The sequence below is a fragment of the Talaromyces marneffei genome, chromosome 3 (genome assembly GCF_009556855.1).
Source record: "Talaromyces marneffei chromosome 3, complete sequence".
In the NCBI taxonomy this organism is placed as follows: Eukaryota; Fungi; Ascomycota; class Eurotiomycetes; order Eurotiales; family Trichocomaceae; genus Talaromyces; species Talaromyces marneffei.
Genome location: NC_072350.1, coordinates 620,651 through 643,151, shown reverse-complemented (window position 1 = coordinate 643,151; position 22,501 = coordinate 620,651). Strand labels below are relative to the sequence as shown.

At 47.5% G+C, this 22,501-nt stretch overlaps 6 protein-coding genes across 6 annotated transcripts; 3 read left to right on the top strand and 3 right to left on the bottom strand.

The window, feature by feature from the left end:
- Positions 1–742: 742 nt before the first annotated feature.
- Positions 743–2,039, bottom strand: EYB26_003984 (uncharacterized protein; the record flags this gene model as incomplete). Its single annotated transcript, XM_054263278.1, has 6 exons — positions 743–979; positions 1,031–1,414; positions 1,476–1,640; positions 1,702–1,820; positions 1,892–1,922; positions 2,001–2,039. The coding sequence occupies 6 exons, from the start codon at positions 2,037–2,039 to the stop codon at positions 743–745; spliced, it is 975 nt and encodes a 324-aa protein (XP_054119253.1).
- Positions 2,040–3,075: 1,036 nt separating this feature from the next.
- On the bottom strand, positions 3,076–10,933 carry EYB26_003983 (uncharacterized protein; the record flags this gene model as incomplete). Its single annotated transcript, XM_054263277.1, has 8 exons — positions 3,076–3,108; positions 3,163–3,327; positions 3,385–3,597; positions 3,660–3,965; positions 4,025–4,179; positions 4,239–7,941; positions 7,996–8,360; positions 8,419–10,933. The coding sequence occupies 8 exons, from the start codon at positions 10,931–10,933 to the stop codon at positions 3,076–3,078; spliced, it is 7,455 nt and encodes a 2,484-aa protein (XP_054119252.1).
- A 1,964-nt stretch (positions 10,934–12,897) lies between these two features.
- Positions 12,898–14,491, top strand: EYB26_003982 (uncharacterized protein; the record flags this gene model as incomplete). Its single annotated transcript, XM_054263276.1, has 3 exons — positions 12,898–13,257; positions 13,320–14,258; positions 14,315–14,491. The coding sequence occupies 3 exons, from the start codon at positions 12,898–12,900 to the stop codon at positions 14,489–14,491; spliced, it is 1,476 nt and encodes a 491-aa protein (XP_054119251.1).
- Positions 14,492–14,893: 402 nt separating this feature from the next.
- Positions 14,894–17,841, bottom strand: EYB26_003981 (uncharacterized protein; the record flags this gene model as incomplete). The annotated part of the gene is made up of 3 exons (XM_054263275.1): positions 14,894–14,932; positions 14,989–17,248; positions 17,297–17,841. The coding sequence occupies 3 exons, from the start codon at positions 17,839–17,841 to the stop codon at positions 14,894–14,896; spliced, it is 2,844 nt and encodes a 947-aa protein (XP_054119250.1).
- A 1,103-nt stretch (positions 17,842–18,944) lies between these two features.
- Positions 18,945–20,023, top strand: EYB26_003980 (uncharacterized protein; the record flags this gene model as incomplete). The annotated part of the gene is made up of 3 exons (XM_054263274.1): positions 18,945–19,002; positions 19,069–19,316; positions 19,364–20,023. The coding sequence occupies 3 exons, from the start codon at positions 18,945–18,947 to the stop codon at positions 20,021–20,023; spliced, it is 966 nt and encodes a 321-aa protein (XP_054119249.1).
- Positions 20,024–20,425: 402 nt separating this feature from the next.
- EYB26_003979 (uncharacterized protein) lies at positions 20,426–22,180 on the top strand (the record flags this gene model as incomplete). Its single annotated transcript, XM_054263273.1, has 5 exons — positions 20,426–20,481; positions 20,544–20,617; positions 20,686–21,040; positions 21,104–21,332; positions 21,386–22,180. The coding sequence occupies 5 exons, from the start codon at positions 20,426–20,428 to the stop codon at positions 22,178–22,180; spliced, it is 1,509 nt and encodes a 502-aa protein (XP_054119248.1).
- Between the last annotated feature and the right edge of the window lie 321 nt (positions 22,181–22,501).

Genomic DNA, 22,501 nt, shown 5'->3' with positions numbered 1-22,501 from the left:
GGTTAATAGTGATGTAGTTTGATGAGAGAATCAACAGAAAGGAATAGTTAGAAGAAAGGAAGTCCTAATAAGAGAAGGAGTTGTTCGGACCGGCTTCGCTGAGGGGAAACACTACCCCCACCTTCCTCAGGTATTTATTACGGAGACACCAACCGCTTTGTTTACTAGCTACATCGAAGACTCTAGAAGTATTATCGGTTCACTTGCTTGGATGTACTTATTCTCTTCAAATGAATTCACCTTCATACATCCTATCCTCATACCAGGCCAGCCGTGAAGAAGAGTCCTGTCGGAGCATGGAGCTGTGTAATTATCGTATTGGCAATACACGGACATGATTGCTGCCCCTCATTATTCTGCGCCGAATGCCGTCATCCTGACTGCATAGCACGGTATCAATGGTATCAATGGTATCGATGTGTAACGCGTTGATTCCCGCCCGAGGTTGGATTAATCATCGGCCCTGGCCGGACTGACTGCCGATTCATGCTTAAATATGTCGGCACTTCCTGCACAACTAGTTACAGGGTTAGGGTATGCTTATGTATGCTGACAGGTGCCTACGAATGAAAATCATCCATGTCGTAGCATCATATTCACATTCTGATCATTCTAACTAGCGGATCAAATGCATAGAATGAAATGCGCACACATACGAAAAAAAAGAACAAAGGAAATCTAGAGTCCATCAATTATCATCAAATTTTGTTTCTTTCTTATATCAATTCTCGTCTCCCATTTTCTAAGCCTGGATCTTGGCCTTGAGGAGGTCCTTCAAGGTAACAGCATCGGCAGCAAACTTGGAGATACCCTCACGGAGCTTCTCGACGGCCATGGCCTCTTCGTTGAAGTCGAATCGGAAGAGAGCCTCATCGTTGAGGTAAGCGCGCTTGGGGATGTCGAGGGAAGCAGCACCGGAGGGGTCGAGTTTCTTGGGGACGGGGGTGGTGGAGTTGAGGAGGTCCTCGAGGAGGTTGGGCTAGATATCAATTAGCGGAGAACGTATGATACAAGGACTAGGCGAACATACGGAGATGGTCAAGTAGTCACAGCCAGCAAGCTCAGTGATTTCACCAGTGTTACGGAAAGAGGCACCCATGACAATGGTGTTGTAGCCGTACTTTTTGTAGTAGTTGTAGATGGATTGGACAGACTTGACACCAGGGTCTTCCTCGGGAGCGAAGTCGCGCTTGTGGGCAGCCTTGTACCAGTCAAGGATACGACCAACGAAAGGAGAGATAAGGAAAGCGCCAGCCTCAGCAGCAGCAATAGCCTGGACAAGGGAGAACATGAGGGTCAAGTTGCAGTTGATTCCGTACTGGGACTGCAAGATGTGAGCAGCCTGGATACCTTCCCAGGTGGAGGCAATCTTGATGAGAATGCGGTCCTTGGAGATACCAACGGACTTGTAGAGCTACTCAAATTGTCAGTTCAACATGTCATGTCATGCAACCTGTGACATAGGCAAAACCTACCTCGATGATGTGAAGAGCCTTGTCAACAGAGGCCTTGGTGTCAAAGGAGAAACGAGCATCGACTTCGGTGGAAACCTTTCCGGGGATAATCTGAAGGATCTCCTTGCCGAACTCAACGAGGAGACGGTCAATGGTAGCATCGACCTGCTCATCGACAGTCTTGCCCTATAGAATGTATAAGTGCTCGGTCCGGAACGAAAGTCAGGTCACGAGTAGGAAAACGTACGTGTTGCTTGCCGTACTCGACAGCGGTGTCAATCAACTTGGCGTATTCGGGCTTCTTGGAGGCCGCGAGGATGAGGGAAGGGTTGGTGGTGGCATCCTGGGGCTTGTACTTGCCAATGGCTGCGAGACGTCAGCTATCATTCTCTCTGTATCGTCGCAATTGCATTATCAGTAGAGAGCAAGTAACATACTGGCAAAGTCGCCGGAGTCGCACACGACGACCTAAAATGATATCAAAGTTAGCTCTCCGCTGTTCTCGCCACCCGATCAGGGACCATGAAGTGGCGAGGCTAAACATACAGTGCCGGTGGCCTTCAATTGATCCAAAGAAGAAGACATTGTGGAGGGAGTTGAAGAAGGAATTGTGGATGTTGCGATAAAAATATATCTACAAGAAATAGTTGAATGTGTTATGAGGATATGACAGGAATTAAAAGGAGGAAAGAGTCGTTGGGACAAGTGGCGAGGATAGAGGGAGATGGATGCTATGGCGGGGTTTTGGCCGAACGACAAATAATACAGACCGGAGGGAAGAACGTGGGGCAGCTATGACGCTCTAGTATTTTCTTTGCTTTACCAACAAACTCACTGCGCATGAGGATTATTTCCACTTTTCCCCCCTTGCTATTCCATGTTTTAGTTTCTAATTGCTTAGTTGCTCAGGTACGTTCCTGTTTTTGCCGCAACACGCGATTCTCTATGGTGTTTATTCATAAAATGTAGTTATTCATACTCACTCCGGGTCTCCGCGGAAGAGGAGATCTATACAGAAAAAAATGAAATAAACCCATTACTCACGCCCGGCGCACTGTGCTCCGATGGAGCACAAATTCTGAATCAAATCATGGATCAATTCGTGATCACCTGGACTGCTGAGTTTTGCGATGAGTAAATAAATTCACACGGAGTCGGAATGGGCTTCAACGACTATATTTCACAATAGCCGTGATTCGCGTCACCGGGCAACAAAACGCAGTTAGTAAGAGTCTCATAAGCATCTAGAACTTTATGTAATACTTGGGGCCTGGATTTACATGGGGATCCCGACCTCCGGGCCTCCGGCTATATACGTAGATCGATAGTTATCCGGTTAATTTCAGTACGTACTTCCTAGTGGGACTAGAGCATGGCGATAATTCGGGCTCGGTAACCTTAGACTCATATATATATATATATATACACACATCATCCCATAATCATGCCATGATAAGGCTGTATCATCATAAGTCATCAAGAAGAACCGTTAAAAACAAATGTGCCGCCGTTTTAAAATACAATGTATCTAATCTAAATGTATGGTAAGACGAGTGCATGCTGCAAACCAGAGTTCCTTCAAACGAGTCATAACTTTTTCGCATACAGATGTCTATTCTCCTCACGAGCGTCGTTGAATGCAGTCCCATTCGTACTATTTCGTTTATCAGTAAAGACCCAAACTCCCAAGAGAAATAGAGTAACTTACAACACGCCCAGCCTCGTCCCCTGTATATACGCTATGTGGCAGCGGAAGAATGCAGCTAATCCCAGCAGAGACGTTGACACCGGAATCTTTATGCTGGTCCACGTGATGGAGCTGGCGTATCAGCTCCAGGTCGAATCGTCCGTTTCTGATCACTTTGCTCCAGACCTATTTCAAGGATCAGCAAGGGACAATCATATCATAGCTGTTATACTTCAAACACACATTGACCATGCCTCTCTTATGACCTGTGAAGAGAAGTTCTCTCTCCAGCCACTCATTACTCTCTCCTTCATAGAAGGCACAAGAGATGATGTAGTCATCTTCAGCCTCACATATCACTTGATCTACCAGAAGAGCACCATTCAACGAGTACAAAGTAATGCGGCCTCCTCGACAGATCATGATAGTTCCGGTTCTATCGTTGATACGAGCACACTAGTAAATGTTAGCTTAAATTGCTGGATGACAAAAGCAACCCCACGAGATCAATTGCATACCTCTACTGGACCTTCAGCAGGGAGTTCCCGCACAAAACATCGCCGATTCAGGTCCCACAATATGATCTGGCCGTCCGTAGATGCAGATAAAAGAGTGCTGAACGACCTGGATGTAGCTAGTACAGAGACAGAGGTTCTATGTCCATAGAGACAAGCTAGAGGTTGTAATTCCATCATCTTGCTGTTTGTACCGAATAACCATATAGAAACAGTGCAATCGCAACCTGCTGTAATTAGAGTCTGCGAGTCCGCAAAAAGAACACACGATAGCTGCCCAATATGCAGATGCTCAAAGCGGCCCAGAATCTATCACGTCTCGTCAGTATAGCTCATGTTCGATGTCCAAGGCATCTGCAGGGACCCACCTTTTTGCTATCAGCCGCATAAAACCGAACACTACTATCTGAATATCCCCATTCTAGAAACTTGTCAAAGTTCGGGGGTACGTTTAGTCGAAATGCGGGACTACACAATAAACGTTCGCTCTTCATTGACAAAGACGACACTCGTTCTTGAATATCTGGAAAGCAGTACTTAGCAGGTATCCTTCCTTCCCACACATTGCTCAGATGTTCTTACCCAGTAGAGAAAGAGGAACTCTCGTCAATGACTCAGCCAGCATGTCAAGACGGCCCTCTCTTCGACTAAGATCGTCTCGACGAGGGTGAGGTCGTTGGAAGACCTGATGCGGCGTTTGTCCGAAATTATGGATAATGCCAATCGTGGCTAGTCTTTCCACCGGATCCTCAATATTGTCCAGATCTTTTGCACCCTGATAAGAAAGATGATGAAAGACATTAGCTGACTCGATGGCTGCTTCTCCCTTCTGCTTGAAACCAAAGACAAGGTCGATCCATTCGTGAAGGTGTTCCGTCACGTAAGGACTTTCTAGTGCTTCTCGATGCTTAGCAATGAAGATCTTGGGATCACCCTTTGCCCACGGGGGCAGCTCCACCGAATCAATAGCTTTGGTCACGTTTTGTCGAAGTCCGAAGTCGTACTTGTTGGAGTTCACCAAAAATTCTGGGAGATAGAAGAACTCTGGAGTGAGTTCACGAACATCTGACAGATTTCCTCGCGAAGCAGATTCCCACGCTTTACCAATCGAGTAAAAGAGCCGATCTGCGTGATCGAATGTGCCGCCTTGTAAAAGCAGATAGGACTTGACAAATGGCTGTAATCGAATAAGATATGAGCTGACTATCATTGCAGAAGAATAATGTGTTCCATAGTGGAAGGCTGGAGCGTTCTCGTCGCCCATTTCTGCAAAAGATTTGTACCGCTCGCGAAATTCTGCCTCTCTCGTCGGGGTTTGGCATCCCATTGGCTTGGACAAATCACGGAAACTTTTCATGTTACCCAGATCCAACTCGTCACTTGTATAATCGGCAATAACCCACGGGAAGACAGGGTATTGAGTCAGGTCATTGAATGTTCGACCGGCCAAAGTATTGATAAGCATCAGGTAGTGGAAATTAGACATCTCTCCCTTGAGCCATTTACGAGTAGCCGGATTCATGGAAGCTTGCCCAAAGACGCTGGCGAATTTCGACCCCAAAGACTGTGGCGCGTCATCTTGTACTCTCAACATCTCGAATCTCCAGATATCTTCTGGCCGAGTCACATTTATATTCCCACCAAATTGTGGGGAGTGTGCACAAAGCTGGCTATACAGCTCGTCTCTTGCTCTAGATGATATCAAGGTCAGTAGGTAGCTACGGCCATCCGTGAAGAACATTTCAAGGGCGACATCTCGAAATAAAAAGCGTCGCTTAGAGACACTGATAAGATCCTGCCATTTCCAGCTCCTCACTTCGTGTTCGCGAGACTTTCGTTCGTTGGATTCGCGTCCGGAGATCATACGCACAAACGGATCCCTTTCTTCGATAGGAGCTTGCCAGACATTCACGATCTCCCCATCGGCGCGTTGGAAATAGTTGTCTAGAATGTACACGGCATTTTTGCCTATAATCAAGAGACTTTCACATGCCTCTAGTCCGATAATGCAAGACATGTTGCAGACACTCTGGACTTGATCGCCCCGCTGGAGACTTCGCAATACTTTTCTGTTCTTGTCCTCGTATTCATCAATATCCACCCTAGGGTCATCGACCATTTCAAAGCTTTCTTCAAGAGTAGATTTATCTTCACCATCACCGTCACCTTCGCCTTCACCTTCACCTTCTCCCGCGCCCCCAACAAAGACGGACGTAGTGGCAGTATTATCAAGTGGCTCCGAAATTGTCGTCTGCTGCAGCTGGGTAGTTATTTTCATAACCGGTGGTTCAGAGGATTTTCGCTTCGGCTGGTAGTCCTGTCGCTCGTCCGAGCCATCAGGGATAACACGAAGTCTCATTCGACTACGTCCTTCGGTCTGATCAAGACGCCACCGCTTCTCGCCGTCCTTTTCCAAAACACCGCCAAAGCGATATAAGTCTTCAGAGAGGCGAGAAAAGAGTGACCACATGAATGTAAAATTGTCATGCTGGTCTTGTAGAAGCCTCTGATGCTTCAGAAATTCTGATGCGAAGATGTTAGAAGTCCAGTGGTCAAACGTAGTATTGTGTTTGCGAGTAATGTCCTCGGCAAAGTTCTCCTCGTGAACCCATTGTTTCAGCCTGTCTTTCCGCTTGGCTAAGCGAGTACGGCTCGACTCTTGAGTCCTGTTGTTTTCCTCTTGGACAAAAGCATCCCAGAATTTGGAAAGACTACCGAAGAAGAAGGCATCCAAATCCTCACGTTCATCGTCGATCCAATTCAAGAAAGCTGCGTCATCCATTCCAGCTAATTCTTCAAACCCACCAGTCAGTCGACGTTGTAGAGATAGTGGAGCATGGCTCAGTATGGAGGCCATTTCATGAGGCTTTTGGACAAGAATTATCCGCCATAAGGTGGCAGCAGCTAAGCGGACCTCATGCTTCTCGGAGACCGACTTGATATAAAGCTGGTAAAAGAATAGTTTCAGGTATTCGGCTTCTGGCTCTCCAGCAGCGAGGATAATGGTCTGCCAATAACCGAGGCGGTTCATGAAGCTCAGCGAGTCATTGTCGTCCTGCTCTGACAATTCTAATAGGATAATTTTAAAAAGCACGGATCTAATGGTAGTGATAGCTTGGCTGCAAAGGCGTACAATCTTCAATGAAGCTATCTCAGGACGAGAGAGATACTCAAGCACGAAGCCGGCAAGATCCAGCGTTTGACTGCTGCCGTTCAAAAACCAACCCTCAAATAGGGATTCTCCCACATGTGTTAAAAACCGTGAGAAATTTGTGAGAATACGTGGCTCTTGTAGTAACTTCTCGTTGGCCGAAAATGTGGCCTGCAATTCTGAAATGGTTCCCTGAAGAAGCCAAGACAGAAAATAAGCCTGATGTTCTAAGTTGCTCGGGGGTGTTTTCAAAAATAAGCCGAGACCAGTGAAGTCTTTGCGATCCGTAACCTGCGAGACAAAAGTTTTAAGAGTAACAGATCGAGTTTCCAGAACTAGTTCGTCGTTTTCATAAGAGACGTCTTTATCAATGTTTCCAATAGAAGCTCGGTGCAGATGTGCTGATGAAGCCGTATGTTGTGATCTGTCCGATGATATGAGAACAAAAGACGAAGAGCGTCGCAAAGAACCGTGGGTTTCTGATGAAGACTCTGAGGGAGTGGCTCTTGATGTACGTAGCACTGGCAGGGCTGTTACACTCCGGTAAGTCTTTCCAGCGCTACGTTCAGTATTAGAAACATCTTCTCTGTAATGAAGCTCAACCTCGGCATTGACTGTTCTCGAACCTGTCATAGGAAACAAAGCAGAAAGCAATCTTTGGACGTATGTTGAATTTGCGGCAAATTCTCGGAACCCAGGGGACTTCAAGTGAACGTTGGACAGGAAAGTAAGGACATTCGATACCACTGCCCGACCTCTGGCCGACGCGTTGTCAAACATTGAATCGTCCAGGCCGTTTCTCAGCATTTCAGTGATAACTGGAAGGACTTCGGGAAAAGCAACGTCGAGCCGTTTCTTGTAAACAAGCACGTCTAGCAGCGACGATAGATCGGTCAAGTCATCGATATCTACTTCTGCCACATCCAGCCCAAAAAGGATAGAAAAGCAGATAGGCCACAGGGAGAAAACGTTCCACCATCTCTTGAGTCGATTTTTCATGATAACATACCCACCCGTCTTGTCGGCAAGCTTCTTACTGTAGCTGCCACCGTGAACAACTATAAGTCGAGCGAGAATCTTAGTCGCCATTGTCACCGCCTCTGGTGCGTCTTCACACATCAGATAGAGAAGCCACTTTAGCGTTCAGTTAGTGCTAACCATGTAATGATCAAGGTTCTTAGGACTCACTTTATTTGTTACAGCCCGTGCAAATCTCTTTATGTTGATGAAGTCACCCTGTGTGCAGAGATACTCGGTATACATGCGAAGAAGTTCCAGGCCAATCTGTTTCTTTGGCATGGCTTTCTTCGGGCTTGAATCTGACGCAGAAGAGAGTTGGCGGGAACGGGAATTGAAACGCATGCTCTTCTTTTTATGAAGACTTGGAACTTTCTCCTCATGCAGGGCGAAAGTAATGTAAAGAGATAGTGACCGTAACAGTTCCGCAGATATACAACTTTCGAACAGAGACCGGAAGGCTGGTATAAATAGGCTCAAGGTTTCTTCAGTGAAATCTTCGCCTTTCAAGGCATCCAAAAACCTTTTGTTCACCCCTAGAACGAGAATATTGATAAGCTTGATTGTTAAGCAGTAGTAGAAGCGAAAACTCACGCATACGAGATAACCGTTTCGCATTGAAGCGACGATGTTGGCTTTCTGTGGCGAAGGTGCTGAATTGAGAGTAGTACATTTGGAGAAGAGAAGGCTCCCCATAACGCCAAATATCAAGGTCCACTAATAGAACACGATACGCCAGGGGATTCGTTATGATAGATTTAGTTGGGTCTTCGAAGTTGTACCCAACAAAAGACAGGATTTGACGAAGGAGCTCAATCGCCAGCGATGACCTTTCTCGATTGTCCGAGCATACCGTTGACGTTTTGGAACCGCCAGATTGGGCAATCTGTGGGAACCCTAATTTCTCACGAAGTAATAATGCTAGTATACCATAACCATTGTCCCTTTCCATCGCTTCGCTATTCCTCCAATTTCCCTGGATAGCTTCAAATAAAATTTCAACAGCGAGGATTGTACTTTCCGGACATTTAGCAGCATGAAGCATATTTAGGTTCACTATTGCACAACCACCAATTCTCCAGCTAGCATCGTCCAGGGATTGAGGCACCGAGACAACAGGATCGCCAGCAAGTATTGCCATTCCACTTGGATTCGTAAGAGCATCGTTTATTGCCGGAATAGCCCCGTTAATCGCAATAGCATTGCCCCCTGCGTTGATTGCCTGACACAAACTTTTTGCGGCTTGCCTCGACAATAATTTGATAAGCTGTGACTCGTTGACATTATTACTATCATAGTCGTCCAAGACTGTAGTAGGCGATATGTTGAGTAAAAAAGCAGTCTCGTGAACAAGAGTGCTAGCCTTTTGTCGAATCGCAGTTACAATATCAGATTGTTCTTCTTTTCCAGGATGAAGGCTCTCATTTCGTAAGTTGAGCGCTGCGGATGCTTTGTAGGTCTGGAATGATCCCAAACAATCTTGATAGTTACCATGATACCTTGGTCCGAGATGATAGAAGACCGAGACCAAGTCATCACTGAATGTTTCTTCAGAAAGAATTGCATTGGCGACAGACCATTTCGTTGTGCACACTCCCTTTCCTATCCTGACAGCGAGATCTTGAGGTGTCCCCAGGAACGCCTGGACTCGGGGATACTTTGCTGTGGGTCGCGCAACGGGCACACTTGGATAATCGATCTTCAGTTGCTCAACAAACTCGCCATCAACAAAAAGCGAGGCTCGAGAAGGAGTGATTGATCGTGCTTTTCGATGAATGACACATATGTGGTACCATTGGCCTTGTTTGAAGGCGACTGACTTGAAGCGGACACTAGGTCGTGGTCCATTGATAGAGGTTTGCAGTATGAAGTGGCGTGTATCCCTTTCTAAGTAAGCAAGCACGAAACAAGCTTGTCTAGAGTCGAATGCACCGAATATTGTAGTATGTGACTGCGGGTCGAAATTGTCGAACCGGGCCCATATCGATAATGTATATCCCGAAGAGGATACGGGGGGAAATGGTCGACCTAGAGTAGATAGCTCAATGGATGAGTATCCATGGGAGGTCATGTCAAACTGGATACAGGGCGGGCCTTTGGAAGATTGCATGGCACGAAGAAGAAACTTGGAAGCTTCAAGAGAGCCACATGCTTGTCTATAGAGATATATAACATCATCAAGGTTCGACATCCCTTCTGTGCAAAGGAGATTCCCTAGTTCTCTGTACAACGTTTTTTCGTCATCGGACAAACCATTGCCAAAAATGGATCGTACAATCGTTGACAAGATGCCTGTTGCATGGATAGCAATGACATTTCTTTGTGAGTTAGAGGCTAGTTTACAGAGACATGCTGGAATGGCCAGTCTCTGAATGGGGTACTGGGTAGAATGGGATGTCTGAAGGAGCCACGTGCGCAAGAATGGCCCTATAAACTCGTGCAATTCAACCGTCTCCGTAGAGCTGAGTGATTTGTCAAGATCTAGGCGGACGCTGGACGCAGTTGGCGCAAGCTGATCTGATATATATTTGGTCCTCAGGGTCGTGAAAATCTCGGCCGTAGTCTCCTGGCATAGAGCAGCGGCAAGCAGCCCGCCATACAATTGGTCGACATCGTTATCAGGCAATTGTTCTCCATCGGAGTCTTCAATGAACAGTTTCAGTGACTCCTCGACCGACCACGCCTTGTCACACTCAATCTTCTTGGCAAAATAGCGTCGATTCCCAGTGTGGTCTCGTAAACACTCCGACAGCACAGCCAACACATCTTTCAGAAGCGTCAAAAGAGTCTTCCTATCATCATTCGGCAGCTTCTTCGGGTTGTATAATTCTGCTAATTGGCGAACCAGGCCTAGCAATGTCTGGAAGCCACCCAGTTTTCGAAAAGCGTCTTTCGCTTCACGGGGCTTGGCGGCATCAATTAACGAGTGACGGAGCGTCAAGGTACTTTCCGTCGACTTCACAACACAGTCGATATCAAACGGCCGGCGGTGGATTATCACTTCTATGGATCGGAGGATGGGTGTCAGATCGGCGACTACTTGCTCGAGCGAGGTAGATAGTGACGCAGGCGAGGAACACTGTTCAGCCGGGGCTGGGGAGCCGTCCATGGTGGCGCGCAAACCTCCACGATCCTCCCTCTTCCTTCTACCGTTCAAATCATTCAGAAAATATGCCAAAGGCACTTGACTTGCACAGGTTCCACAGAAGCGTAAGCAAGCATGGAGGAGCGTGGTTGTTTTGATTTTGATCTTGATGTTTCTCAGGTCATTGGAGAATACAGGCCTGTCGCGAGGCAGGTGGGTCCTGGGCCGCCTAGTGTTTCGAAGGCGGGTCAAGCTCCCCTACCGTTGATGAGATATAGAGTTCCTGATTCTAGAGTGGTTGTATCAAGTGCATCGCAAGTCACACCAACATACATCAAAATCTGACAGTGTGTGCAAATGTCCGAGCCTAGCCACACTCAGGCCTCTCTGACGCAGGTGCTGACAGCTGGATGGTGGGCCCCCGAGACAGCCCCGGAGAATCACGTGACTACAATCGGGAGACAATATATGATTGGCCAAAATGTCGGAGCGATAAGACGATAAGATCTAGCTGAGATTGCTGCAACACAAGCTTCTGATTGGCCGGATCTTACCTGTCCGCAATCCGCATATCGGCTCCAGCCTCCCCCGTCCTTGTGACGATCACCCAGGAATTTGCTCCACCACTGGTCAGCAGATGGGAGGCACACGAGCACTGAGAAGAGATGAAGATCTAACTGTATCCCAATATTGGGATATGTAGAATCCAGATGGAGGTATGTTAGAATCTACTGTGATGACCAAGGTTGATAAAATCGATTCAATGGGTAGGCAGCGAGGCAATGTTGAGGCTGTTGGCTCGTTCGATGGGGTTCCACTCTAGCATGCCGTACTCGTACCGTATACGTACTAGGTAAGACGTTTGCACTACGGAGTATTCCGTGTCCGTCTCACTCGCAAACAACTTCGAAGACGTACCACGTATAGGGGAGCAGGTATTAAAAACTCTTAATCTATGGAGTACTACATACGTAGATGAATTCTATAGACTACGAGTATGGCAAGCCGTAGGCCGAGAACGGGGCTGTAAAATATATGTGTAGTTTATTTTCTTATGGTGCAGTGAACACACTACGTATTACCCCATCCGACTGTTGGCACGGGTCCACCGAGGACGTTACAGAAGAGATTGGCTACGTAATCGTAGTATCGACGATAACAGCGTATCGCGAGATAAGTCAGATGAACTCTGCTTTATCGCTATCAACGTCATGTGGAGGGTCGGTATGAATGATTCACTTAAAGTAGGGTTGTCTTTCTTTGACAATGCATACCCAGAATTCCATTAATGGATATTTCTGAATGGTAGTGTGAGTCTTGACTCTTGAGCCTGAAGGCAGCCTGGCGCTGTTCCAATTTGGGAAATCAGCTTCCCTATCTAGCGCAATCGCTTATCAACTTGTTCCGTGGGCAATTCACACCATTGATATAATCTATAAGCACGCTCAAGTAAGATTTGTCAATATGATGGATGCTAGATCAACAAAAGGAACAATAAATACACTTCGAGCAATCCATGGGCAGTTATCGCGTCACATGACCTCGCCGCCTCAATCAGCGGTCGTCATTGGTGGAGCAGCAGGCGGGATTGGCCTGCTTGAGACGGGGTTGAGTCACGTTTGGTCACAGCCGCCCTCTGCCAGCCAATGACAGCGTGTCCCTCGCAGCCTTCTCCACAGTGCGCTCCTGTTTCAGCCTAGCGCCGCCAGCCAGCCTGCTTCCCAGGCTGACGCTGCTCACGTTATCTGTTGCCCGGCTTGAATCATCGCCCCAAGTGGTCTGTCCCCTCTTGCTGCTGTCTCCGACCGACTACTTATCTCCATCCCTCTCCAACTCTCCTCCTCCCTTCCTTCCTACACTCAACACACCTATTCATCCACCCAGCCATCCATCCATTCTTCCATTTCCTCATCTATATACCTGTCGTCAACTGTCTTTCTTTCCAGTATCACGCTCTTTGGAATCATTTCATTTTCCAGTCAGTCATCATGAAGGGCGTTATCAGCCTTTCGCTGCTGCCGTTGTTGACGGTTGCGTCACCGGTTATGCCGAGCACCATCCACAACGATGCAGCTCCCATTCTCTCTTCATCCAACGCCGTTGAGGTCCCAGATTCATACATCATTGTCTTCAAGGACCATGTAGACTCAGCTTCTGCTGCTGCCCATCATAACTGGGTGCAAGATATTCACAGCCAACACAACGAGCTCCGAAAGCGGTCTCAATTCCCATTCGCTTACGATCCCTTTGCTGGTCTCAAACATACTTTTAACATTGCCGGTAGCTTCCTTGGTTACTCAGGACACTTCGAGGAGAATGTTATTGAGGCTATTCGCCGACACCCTGATGTGAGTTGCTCTTGGTGCTATCAGCACGTCAACAATGGCTAATACGTTTCTCCCTCTCACAGGTTGATTACATCGAGAAGGACTCTCTTGTCCACACCATGGAAGATCCCGCCCTCGAGAAGAACGCCCCATGGGGTTTGGCTCGTATCTCTCACCGAGAGAGCTTGAGCTTCGGAAGCTTCAACAAGTATTTATATGCTGCCGATGGTGGCGAAGGTGTTGATGTTTATGTCATTGACACCGGCACCAATGTCGACCACGTCGACTTCGAGGGTCGTGCTTCCTGGGGCAAGACCATCCCTACTGGTGATGAGGACGTTGATGGCAATGGTCACGGTACTCATTGCTCTGGTACCATTGCTGGCAAGAAGTACGGTGTTGCCAAGAAGGCCAATGTCTACGCTGTCAAGGTCCTGAAGTCTAACGGTTCTGGTACCATGTCCGATGTCGTTCAGGGTGTCGAATGGGCTGCTACTCAGCACATCAAGAAGGTCAAGGACGCCAAGGCTGGAAAAGCCAAGGGCTTCAAGGGTAGCGCTGCTAACATGAGTCTCGGTGGTGGCAAGTCCGTCACCCTTGACAAGGCTGTCAATGCTGCAGTTGATGCTGGTATCCACTTTGCTGTCGCTGCTGGCAACGACAACGCGGACTCATGCAACTACTCCCCTGCCGCTGCCGAGAAGGCCGTCACCGTCGGTGCCTCTACCTTGGCCGATGAGCGAGCCTACTTTTCCAACTACGGCAAGTGCAACGATATCTTTGCCCCTGGTCTTAACATTCTGTCTACCTGGATTGGTAGCAAGTACGCCGTCAACACCATCTCTGGTACCTCGATGGCCTCTCCTCACGTTGCTGGTCTTTTGGCCTACTTCCTCTCTCTCCAGCCTGCCAGCGACTCCGCCTTCGCTGTTGCCGAGATTACTCCTAAGAAGATGAAGGAGAACCTCATTGCTATTGGTACTCAGGGTGCTCTTACTGATGTTCCCTCTGACACCACTAATGTAAGTTGACTCTGATTGTCTTTTCGATGACCCATTAACTAACAATTCTGTTCTAGATCCTCGCCTGGAACGGTGGTGGTTCAGCCAACTACACCGAGATCGTTGCCCAAGGTGGTTACAAGATCAAGACTGTTAGCGACCAAGTCGACGAATTGATCATCAAGGCCCAGGAGGTCGTTAATGGGGAACTCGGTGCCATCTACAGCCACATCAAGGATGCCATGGTCGCGTAAATCTGATGTGGAGTGATTAGCCGGTGTTAACATAGCTGTGACATTACTTTAGTCATTGTATGTCTACGGCTTCCCATTATTTCTGGGCCGGTGCCGGCACGGTCCATTGTGCTACTCCTGACTTCATTTCATGATGCAAGTTTGTGACGTAGTTCCTTAGATACTGGATGGATACGGAATACAGATTGATTACTAGATTTTGCATCTCATTTTGAATTCCCGTCATGAACCCCAGGATCACAGTCATTGTCGTGCTTACATGTTTCGTATTGCTTTCTACATGGATATGTTTTTACATTGGTAGTTAGGAGTTATGTTGATAACAGGAATTCATCATTGAATTAATCTACACATCATTATCTAAAAGACCAAAAGAAATATAAAGTAACTTTATACAACACACTACCTCTTCCAAAGTAGGTTAATTTGCTTTCTCCGAGCCTATACAGCAGTTATTAGTCATGATCAAGAGAAAATTTGAGATGTTGAAGACTTACTATCGGAGCCAAAAACCACACACCAACAGCAAGGGCAACCACCGTCCCCAAAAGCTGCAATTTGGCAAAACTTCTACCCAAAATATCAAAAGCCTGACTGGGCGCAACCCTGCTACCAAACACATCGCCTCCAAAGGCAAACACCAAGCCTGTACTTTCCAGTAGAGTGGGCGAAACAATGACGGCGCGGATACCGGCCACGTCGCGGGAATGGGTTATGTACCAACGACCATCGAATTCGAGGTTGGGGGAGTATTTGAAAAGACCTTCTTCGACTTCGGCGGGCGTTGGGTCACGGCCGACTGGTCGACGTGGGTCGAGGACGTGGTGTGGGATGCCGACGATGGCGTTGGATTCGGGAAGGGTACAGAGGAGTTGACGGATTGTAATTCCCTGGCGGGTTTGGGTGACGGCAAGATGGGAGATGGGTTCAGGGATGATGAATGCCTGAGACACGACGTAGGGTTTGGGGTACGTATCGGTTCCATCGAGACTGGAGTAGTTTGCTGCTGCGCCTAGTGGGCCACGATCGTTGGGGAGAGGAGATTCGTAGAGTTCAGAGACGATGAGCTGATAGCCCTTGGATTCAGATTCATTACTCAAATCAGCCCAGAGTGAGTAGGCGAACCAGTTCTCTGAAATGATCGATGTGATAGGTTGAGTGACGTCTACACCTGTATGCGTGCTTGAGTGAAGGACTTGGCCTGAGACTGAATCCAGCAGATAAAAAGTCGCTATGTTCGGGCCAATGGAGGTTATAAGAGCAAGATTTTGGTTGAGGTATTTGTAAAGAACTGAGCGATCTCCAAGAACTTTGCCAATAGATGCAACGGGGTCGTGAGCTGGTCGAGATGTTGCCGAGATGACTCGCTCTCCTGCAGGTGGCAGGAATTGCCAGACAGGAACTTTGTTATTCGATAGATCCCATCCAAGGACACGACCGTCTTCGCTCAAAGTCACTAAATATCCTGCCTCTTGAAGTGATTGAAGAGGCGTTCCATCCTCTGCGATAGGAACGGCCACAGCGTTTATGCCTGCCTCGGTGGGAACAACAGCGACAGAACGAACAAGTGCGCCAGAAGGCTTCTGGGAGACGATACTGCCAGATGTCACATTGAGAGAGACAGTACTTCCGTCCTCGACATAAATAGTAACAGTGCCCAAGTCAGACTTGATAGCTTTGACCTTCCAGTCGGGAGTGTCGACGACTTTAACATTCCAGACCACGGCGCCGTGGTTTCCAGTGTCGACGGCGATGGCTCTTCCTTTCTCAGTAGCCATAATAACCAATTTCCTCAGCCCAAAACTATCCAAGTTAGTAGCCTCGGCAGCCAAAAAGCTGGAAAAGATACGCTGTGGTAGCTCTTGAAGGTATGCAGGCAGGTGTTCGAGATCTCTAACGTGGCGCTTCACTCGGTGAATATAGGCACTCAAGACATCTTCGTGACCTTCCAGTTCGAGCTCGTGAACAAGGTCCTCGCTGATATTGGGTTCAACCCATGCAGCAGCAACAGCACCCGAAAGCGATTCGTGTCGAGTCCATTCATTTCCGCCATTTCGGTTCAATTGCCAATCTCCTGAGTCCAAAACATAAGCAAAACGTACAGCTGCCGAGTCACCTTTATTGATGACCTCTGCTATAGCGCTGATTGGACTTCCGTGTCCACTCTTTGTGAACGGCCATCGGCCAAGAATTCCATGAGAGGTTGACGAATAAACAGAGATTTCTGTTTCAGTGATCCGAGTAAAGAAGACGTTTCCGGCTCTGTGGCTTGCAGAGAAAACAGACTTTCCTGAGATGCGTGGAAGTCGATAGGCTTGCGAGATTGAAAAAGTCTGAAGGTCGATATGGTAGACCTCGGCCCACGACGACGAGTCCGTTTCGCAGGCGACCAAGAAGTGTGGGAGACAGTTAAGACCAGTCGGTCCGTAGATCTTGATTCCGCGAATCTCTTCGTTACTCGTGTTCTCAATCTCAAGATTGATGACATTCTTTGAGCCGATGATGTTGACTTTCAATGTTTTGTTAGACTTGTCGGCCCATGCAATAAAAGGTGAAGCGGTGTTCGAGCCGACTAGGAGAACGGATTCGGGTCCAGACACGTCATTTTCGGAAGCAAGTGTGAGCTGGCTTTTCTGCTTTCCTGTTTGCGTATCCAAGGTGGTTACTTTGATCTTGTAGCCTTTGAGAAGAGCAGACTGTAGAGAGATGTAGAAGACTTCCGTCGCTGAGGAGGATACCTGAAATGGCACATCGCCGCTACTTTCTGTCAGCATTGCATGATCCATGTGCGCAGTTGATATTCACCTTTCATCCTTAAACTCCCACTTGACTGTTCCGGTCGTCGCGTCGAGTCTCTGAACAAGTCCTCCTTTACCCTCAGATAGAACAATTACGTCCCGCGCATGGTTGTTCGTGCGCCCATCTTCCAGCTCTAGCAATTCCAGGTCCTTCACAACTCCACCTGATATTTTCCTTTCCCAATGTAACTTTCCATTTGATGCACCCCAAGCGGCGACTTTCTCACCAATCGCACTGACAACTGTAGCTTCTCCGTTGCTAGCACGGAGAAAGCTCTCAACGCTCTGTGTCGAACCCAGCTGCGTCAAGTCCTGTCTCCACACAATTGCTCCATCCCTGGGATTAACAGCTCCTATAATCGATTTCTCAGATAAAGTATATAATAACGATGCGTTTGATGACGATGAGGGCTGGTGGAAGAAAGTCGATTGTGGGGACGGGGTTCCAAGGAGGGCATGATGGAAATCGAGATAGTCAACCTCATCAACGAAGACGGCCGACGATGGAAGGGCGCAAGCGGCGAGAAGCACGATCGCCGTCTTGAACCACATGATGATCTTCTCGTGATGCGAGCATGCGAGAAAGATCCAGAGGTTGGCGTGTTGTTGATCAGACGGAATGGAGCTGTTTGGAAATTGGCTGGCCACTTCCAGCTGTGGGTCGGTCGGCTTGCTTGCACTAGCTCCGATGTCATATATACCTACTACCCCAACCCTAAGGGTAACACTAGCCAATTTACTTGATTCCTCTTCAATCCTTGATCGACTTTTCATCTACCGATACGATACGACTGGGTACACTGGTAGTCTATTTGACAGTGACTGGATTATCTTAGATGTTAATTTTTAAAAAGGAAATGTCCTAGACATGAAGCACTTTGAAGTCCTTCATGCTACGGCGAGTGCATTTAATGCAACTTTACGTTTTTTCCGAACAGCCGACTTCAATGTTGATTCCGTATTAGGTAGTCAATCCATCCGCTGCCCCTATTGACTAGAAGCAGAGGGTACCATGGGCAAGATCACTGAAGTCCGTCGATCGGTGTGGAAGTCATAGCTGTCTGAATCTTGTGCTGAGGATGTATCAATGGAACGAGTCCTGGAAAGGCCCAACTACTGATTATGGACCACTACATTCAAGCCTGACAGTGACACCTTTGTATTATACAAGGGGCCCAGGATGGTACTAGCATGTAAAGGCGGCACTGTCCGTATAGATCGAAGAGGCAAGAAATATATTTTTGTCCTGGAGGTACCGGTAAGTTACCCTATGCCAGACAAGCCCAACCAGCCTGTTGAATGGTGCCGCTGAACAGAAATCCGCTCTAGACTGCACTACAAGTCCTCCTTAGTATTGAAACGATGCTTGCAATAGAGAGAACAATTCACAGGAGAAAGTCAAGATGAAGTCAGAGTTCAGACTGTCTCCACCCTCGGGTAACCTGCCGCTCTTGATTTCGGGCCTTACCCCGTGGTTCGCTTTAGCTTCCCCCGACATGCTAAAGCTCCAAAGTCCTTTTTGCGGGGTTGCACAGCCAAGCCATAAATAATGAAGAATTACTACTTGGTTGTTTTCTCCAGTGTAAATTCCACATCTCTTAGATTCTCTTAATCGAAGGCTACTTAGAAGTTGTTGCTGAGACTCCCATCCCGTCATGTCGGTCACTCAACCTGTCAAGGGCAAGACTGCCATCATCACCGGAGCTGGTTCAGGTAAACTTACCTTGTACCCATGGGTACAATTAGCCGTCTACTGATTATTCACTTATTCACTAATAGGAATCAACCTTGCATTCGCAAATCTGCTCCTGGAAAATGGCTGTAATGTGGTGATAGCAGATCTCGGCCTTCGCCCTGAAGCACAGGCCGTGGTCAATAAGTTCAACGGACGTTCGGGATCTGCCAGAGCTATTTTCCAAAAGACAGATGTCACAGACTGGGTGCAGCTGGAGGAGCTGTTTGTGGTTGCCGAGAAGGAGTTTACTGAGATTGATATCGTTTGTCCTGGCGCAGGTGTCTATGAAGAAGTGTGTCCTACGACCACGATGGCGATATTAGCTGATCAATCTCATAGCATTGGAGTAACTTCTGGCGGCCTCCTGGCTCCTCAGAAAGCCGCGATGACCCGAAAGGAGGACGATATCGTCTGCTTGATATCAACATAACCCATCCAATTCGAGTGACTCAGCTAGCAATCTCACATTTCCTACAACACCAAAATTCCAATAAGCGCAAACACATCGTACATATTTCAAGTATAGCTGGACAAAACCCATCAACAGCAGCACCTATATATGTGGCAACGAAACATGCAATCAGCGGTCTTGTCCGATCCCTGGCCAAATTGGACAAGGAATTCGGTATCCGCGTTACGGCTGTGGCACCTGGTTTGATCAAGACACCTCTATGGATGGAGCACCCTGAGAAACTCAAAATGTTCAAGGAAGGTCAAGATGTATGGGTCACGCCTGAAGAAGTCGGCGAAGTCATGCTGGCCCTGGTTCAGCAGGAGGAAGTAAGCGAGATCATCGGGGACAGGGAGGGGAAAGGGGTTTTGTTTCCGGTAGAAGGTGGTACGATCCTGGAGGTTTCTAAGACTGTCCGAGCAGTGCATCCATTCAATGATCCTGGTCCTTCGAATCGTGCTGGAAATACAGTCGCGAATGCGGAGGCGGTTGAGAATGAGATATATGATTTGCTGTCCACACCTGGTTGGGGGAAGGCCAACCTGTAATTACCTGAGCGAGTATATAGTATGAATCAACATGAGTGCACGACATCCAGCTCAAACAATAAATATTATACGAATCAGAGAAACAAAAGTAAGAAGACATGACTGCCTGAAGTGGTATAGTAATTCCTTCGACAAATAACGCCCCACTCAGGAGCGATCCTCACATCGTGATTGGGTGACCGTTATCTGTCGCAAGAAAGGCAGATAATCATGCCAACATCCATCACTCAGCCTCCCAAGTCATCATCACCATCTTCATCACTTTCACCCCCAGTCATACCAACCCTTCTGGTCATTGTCCAACAATCGGTGATTTGATTTCCATATGCCGTTGTCGACATCAAATGACGGCTTGTTGAGACATTGGCGCATTTCTTCAGAGCACATTCACTAAACCGAATCATGACGGAGGGCGAAGTGATGCCTGCTTCCACAGGAGCCGCCCACAGAGGCCGGAGGTATACAGCTACGCATTTCTCAAATATTTGGTTTGCTTTGGATCCTGACTTGGACTGTATAGGAGGCGAGGAAAGCGAGATGCATTCCAAGGATCGGCCAGCTGGATGAGCAGTGTGATAAATTTAGTCAACACGAGTAAGTCGAATGCAACGTTGGATCCACGGCTCGTTATACAATTTCTAACAGATTTTGCTGCCTTTTAGTCGTTGGCGCCGGCGTTCTCGCTATGCCTCTCGCTATCGCACACATGGGAATAACCCTCGGCGTCCTCGTCGTGATATGGTCAGGAGTCGCCGCTGGATTCGGCCTTTATCTCCAAGCTAGATGCGCACAATATCTAGATCGAGGATCCGCATCTTTTTTCGCTCTTTCACAACTCACATATCCCAACGCCTCTGTGATTTTTGACGCCGCTATTGCCATAAAATGCTTTGGAGTCGGCGTGAGTTATTTGATCATCATTGGGGATCTCATGCCCGGAGTCGTGCAGGGGTTCGTCGGGGATGCACCCACGAGTGATTTCTTAACAGATCGTCATTTTTGGATAACCGCTTTTATGTCAGTACCCTTCGAATTTTGAGTCTGGAAGTCGTCACATGGAACTAACTTGAGATTGTACAGGCTTATCGTTATCCCCCTTTCCTTCCTTCGTCGACTCGATTCCTTAAAATATACCAGCATTGTCGCTTTGATCTCCATTGGATATCTTGTCATTTTGGTCGTCTATCACTTCACCAAGGGGGACACGATGGCTGACCGGGGCCCAATTCGTATTATTCAATGGGCAGGAATTGCGCCTGCCCTAAGCAGTTTCCCGGTCATTGTGTTTGCATATACCTGCCATCAGAATGTGAGACTTGATTTTTTCAAGACTGTATAGCAAGACTCGCTAATTTGTGACAGATGTTCTCAATTTTGAACGAAATCAGCGACAATAGTCATTTTCAAACAACGAGCGTCGTTTTCGCTAGCATTGGTGGTGCCGCTTCGATTTATATTCTCGTTGCAATTACTGGATATCTTTCATTTGGAAACAGCATTGGTGGAAACATTATCGGCATGTATCCTGCATCAGTATCCGCTACAATCGGCCGAGCCGCAATCGTCGTTTTGGTCATGTTCTCGTACCCGCTTCAAGTACACCCTTGCCGAGCTTCCCTAGACGCCGTGCTGAAATGGCTACCAGCGAGAGCCAGCAGTGGCAACGATGCTTCTCCCCATAGATTCCCTCTTTTGCCAAGGGCCAACCGTGGCGGACCTGAGCCTATGAGCGACCTTCGCTTTGCAGCCATTACTTCAACAATCATCGTTTTGAGTTTCATTACGGCCATGACTGTGACTTCACTAGAAGCTGTACTAGCCTACGTGGGCAGCACCGGAAGTACCAGCATCAGTTTCATTCTTCCAGGTCTTTTCTACTACAAGATCTCCTCTCCGGATTCACCAGCCCACCAACAACTCATGAAAGAAGACGACGAGGCCAACGACGACGCCATTTCTGAAGACGAGGTCTCCGGAGACGATCAGCAGCAGGGCCTCTTGAGTGGAAGCGGCATACTCTCGTCAAGCGGCATTCTTCCCGGCAGCCGATTAAAGAAGAACTTGCTACGACGGCTCAGTCTTGCACTTTCAATATATGGAATAGTCGTCATGGTGGTCTGTCTTAGCATGAACATATTCTTCCATGCGTCCAAATAAACCGACCACTTTTCATTTTTTTTTATTTTTCGAAAAAGCGATATAAATTGTTCTGTGCTGTGAGTTTATTCATTGGCACATAGCATGGTTTCCAGCTACTGTACTTTAGGTGTTCAGGGATATAGCTTTTCTTTTGCTCTCTTTACTGCATTGCTTCTCTTTGGAAATTAATGATTCAAATGATGTCAACACAACCTGTGTGCTTTTTGCGTTTTCTTACTTCTCTTCTCTGCTTTGTTGAAAGAACAGCACTTCGATGTACATAATCTCTACATATTCCATTTATTACTAAGAAATTTGACTTGATATAACAATACGAAA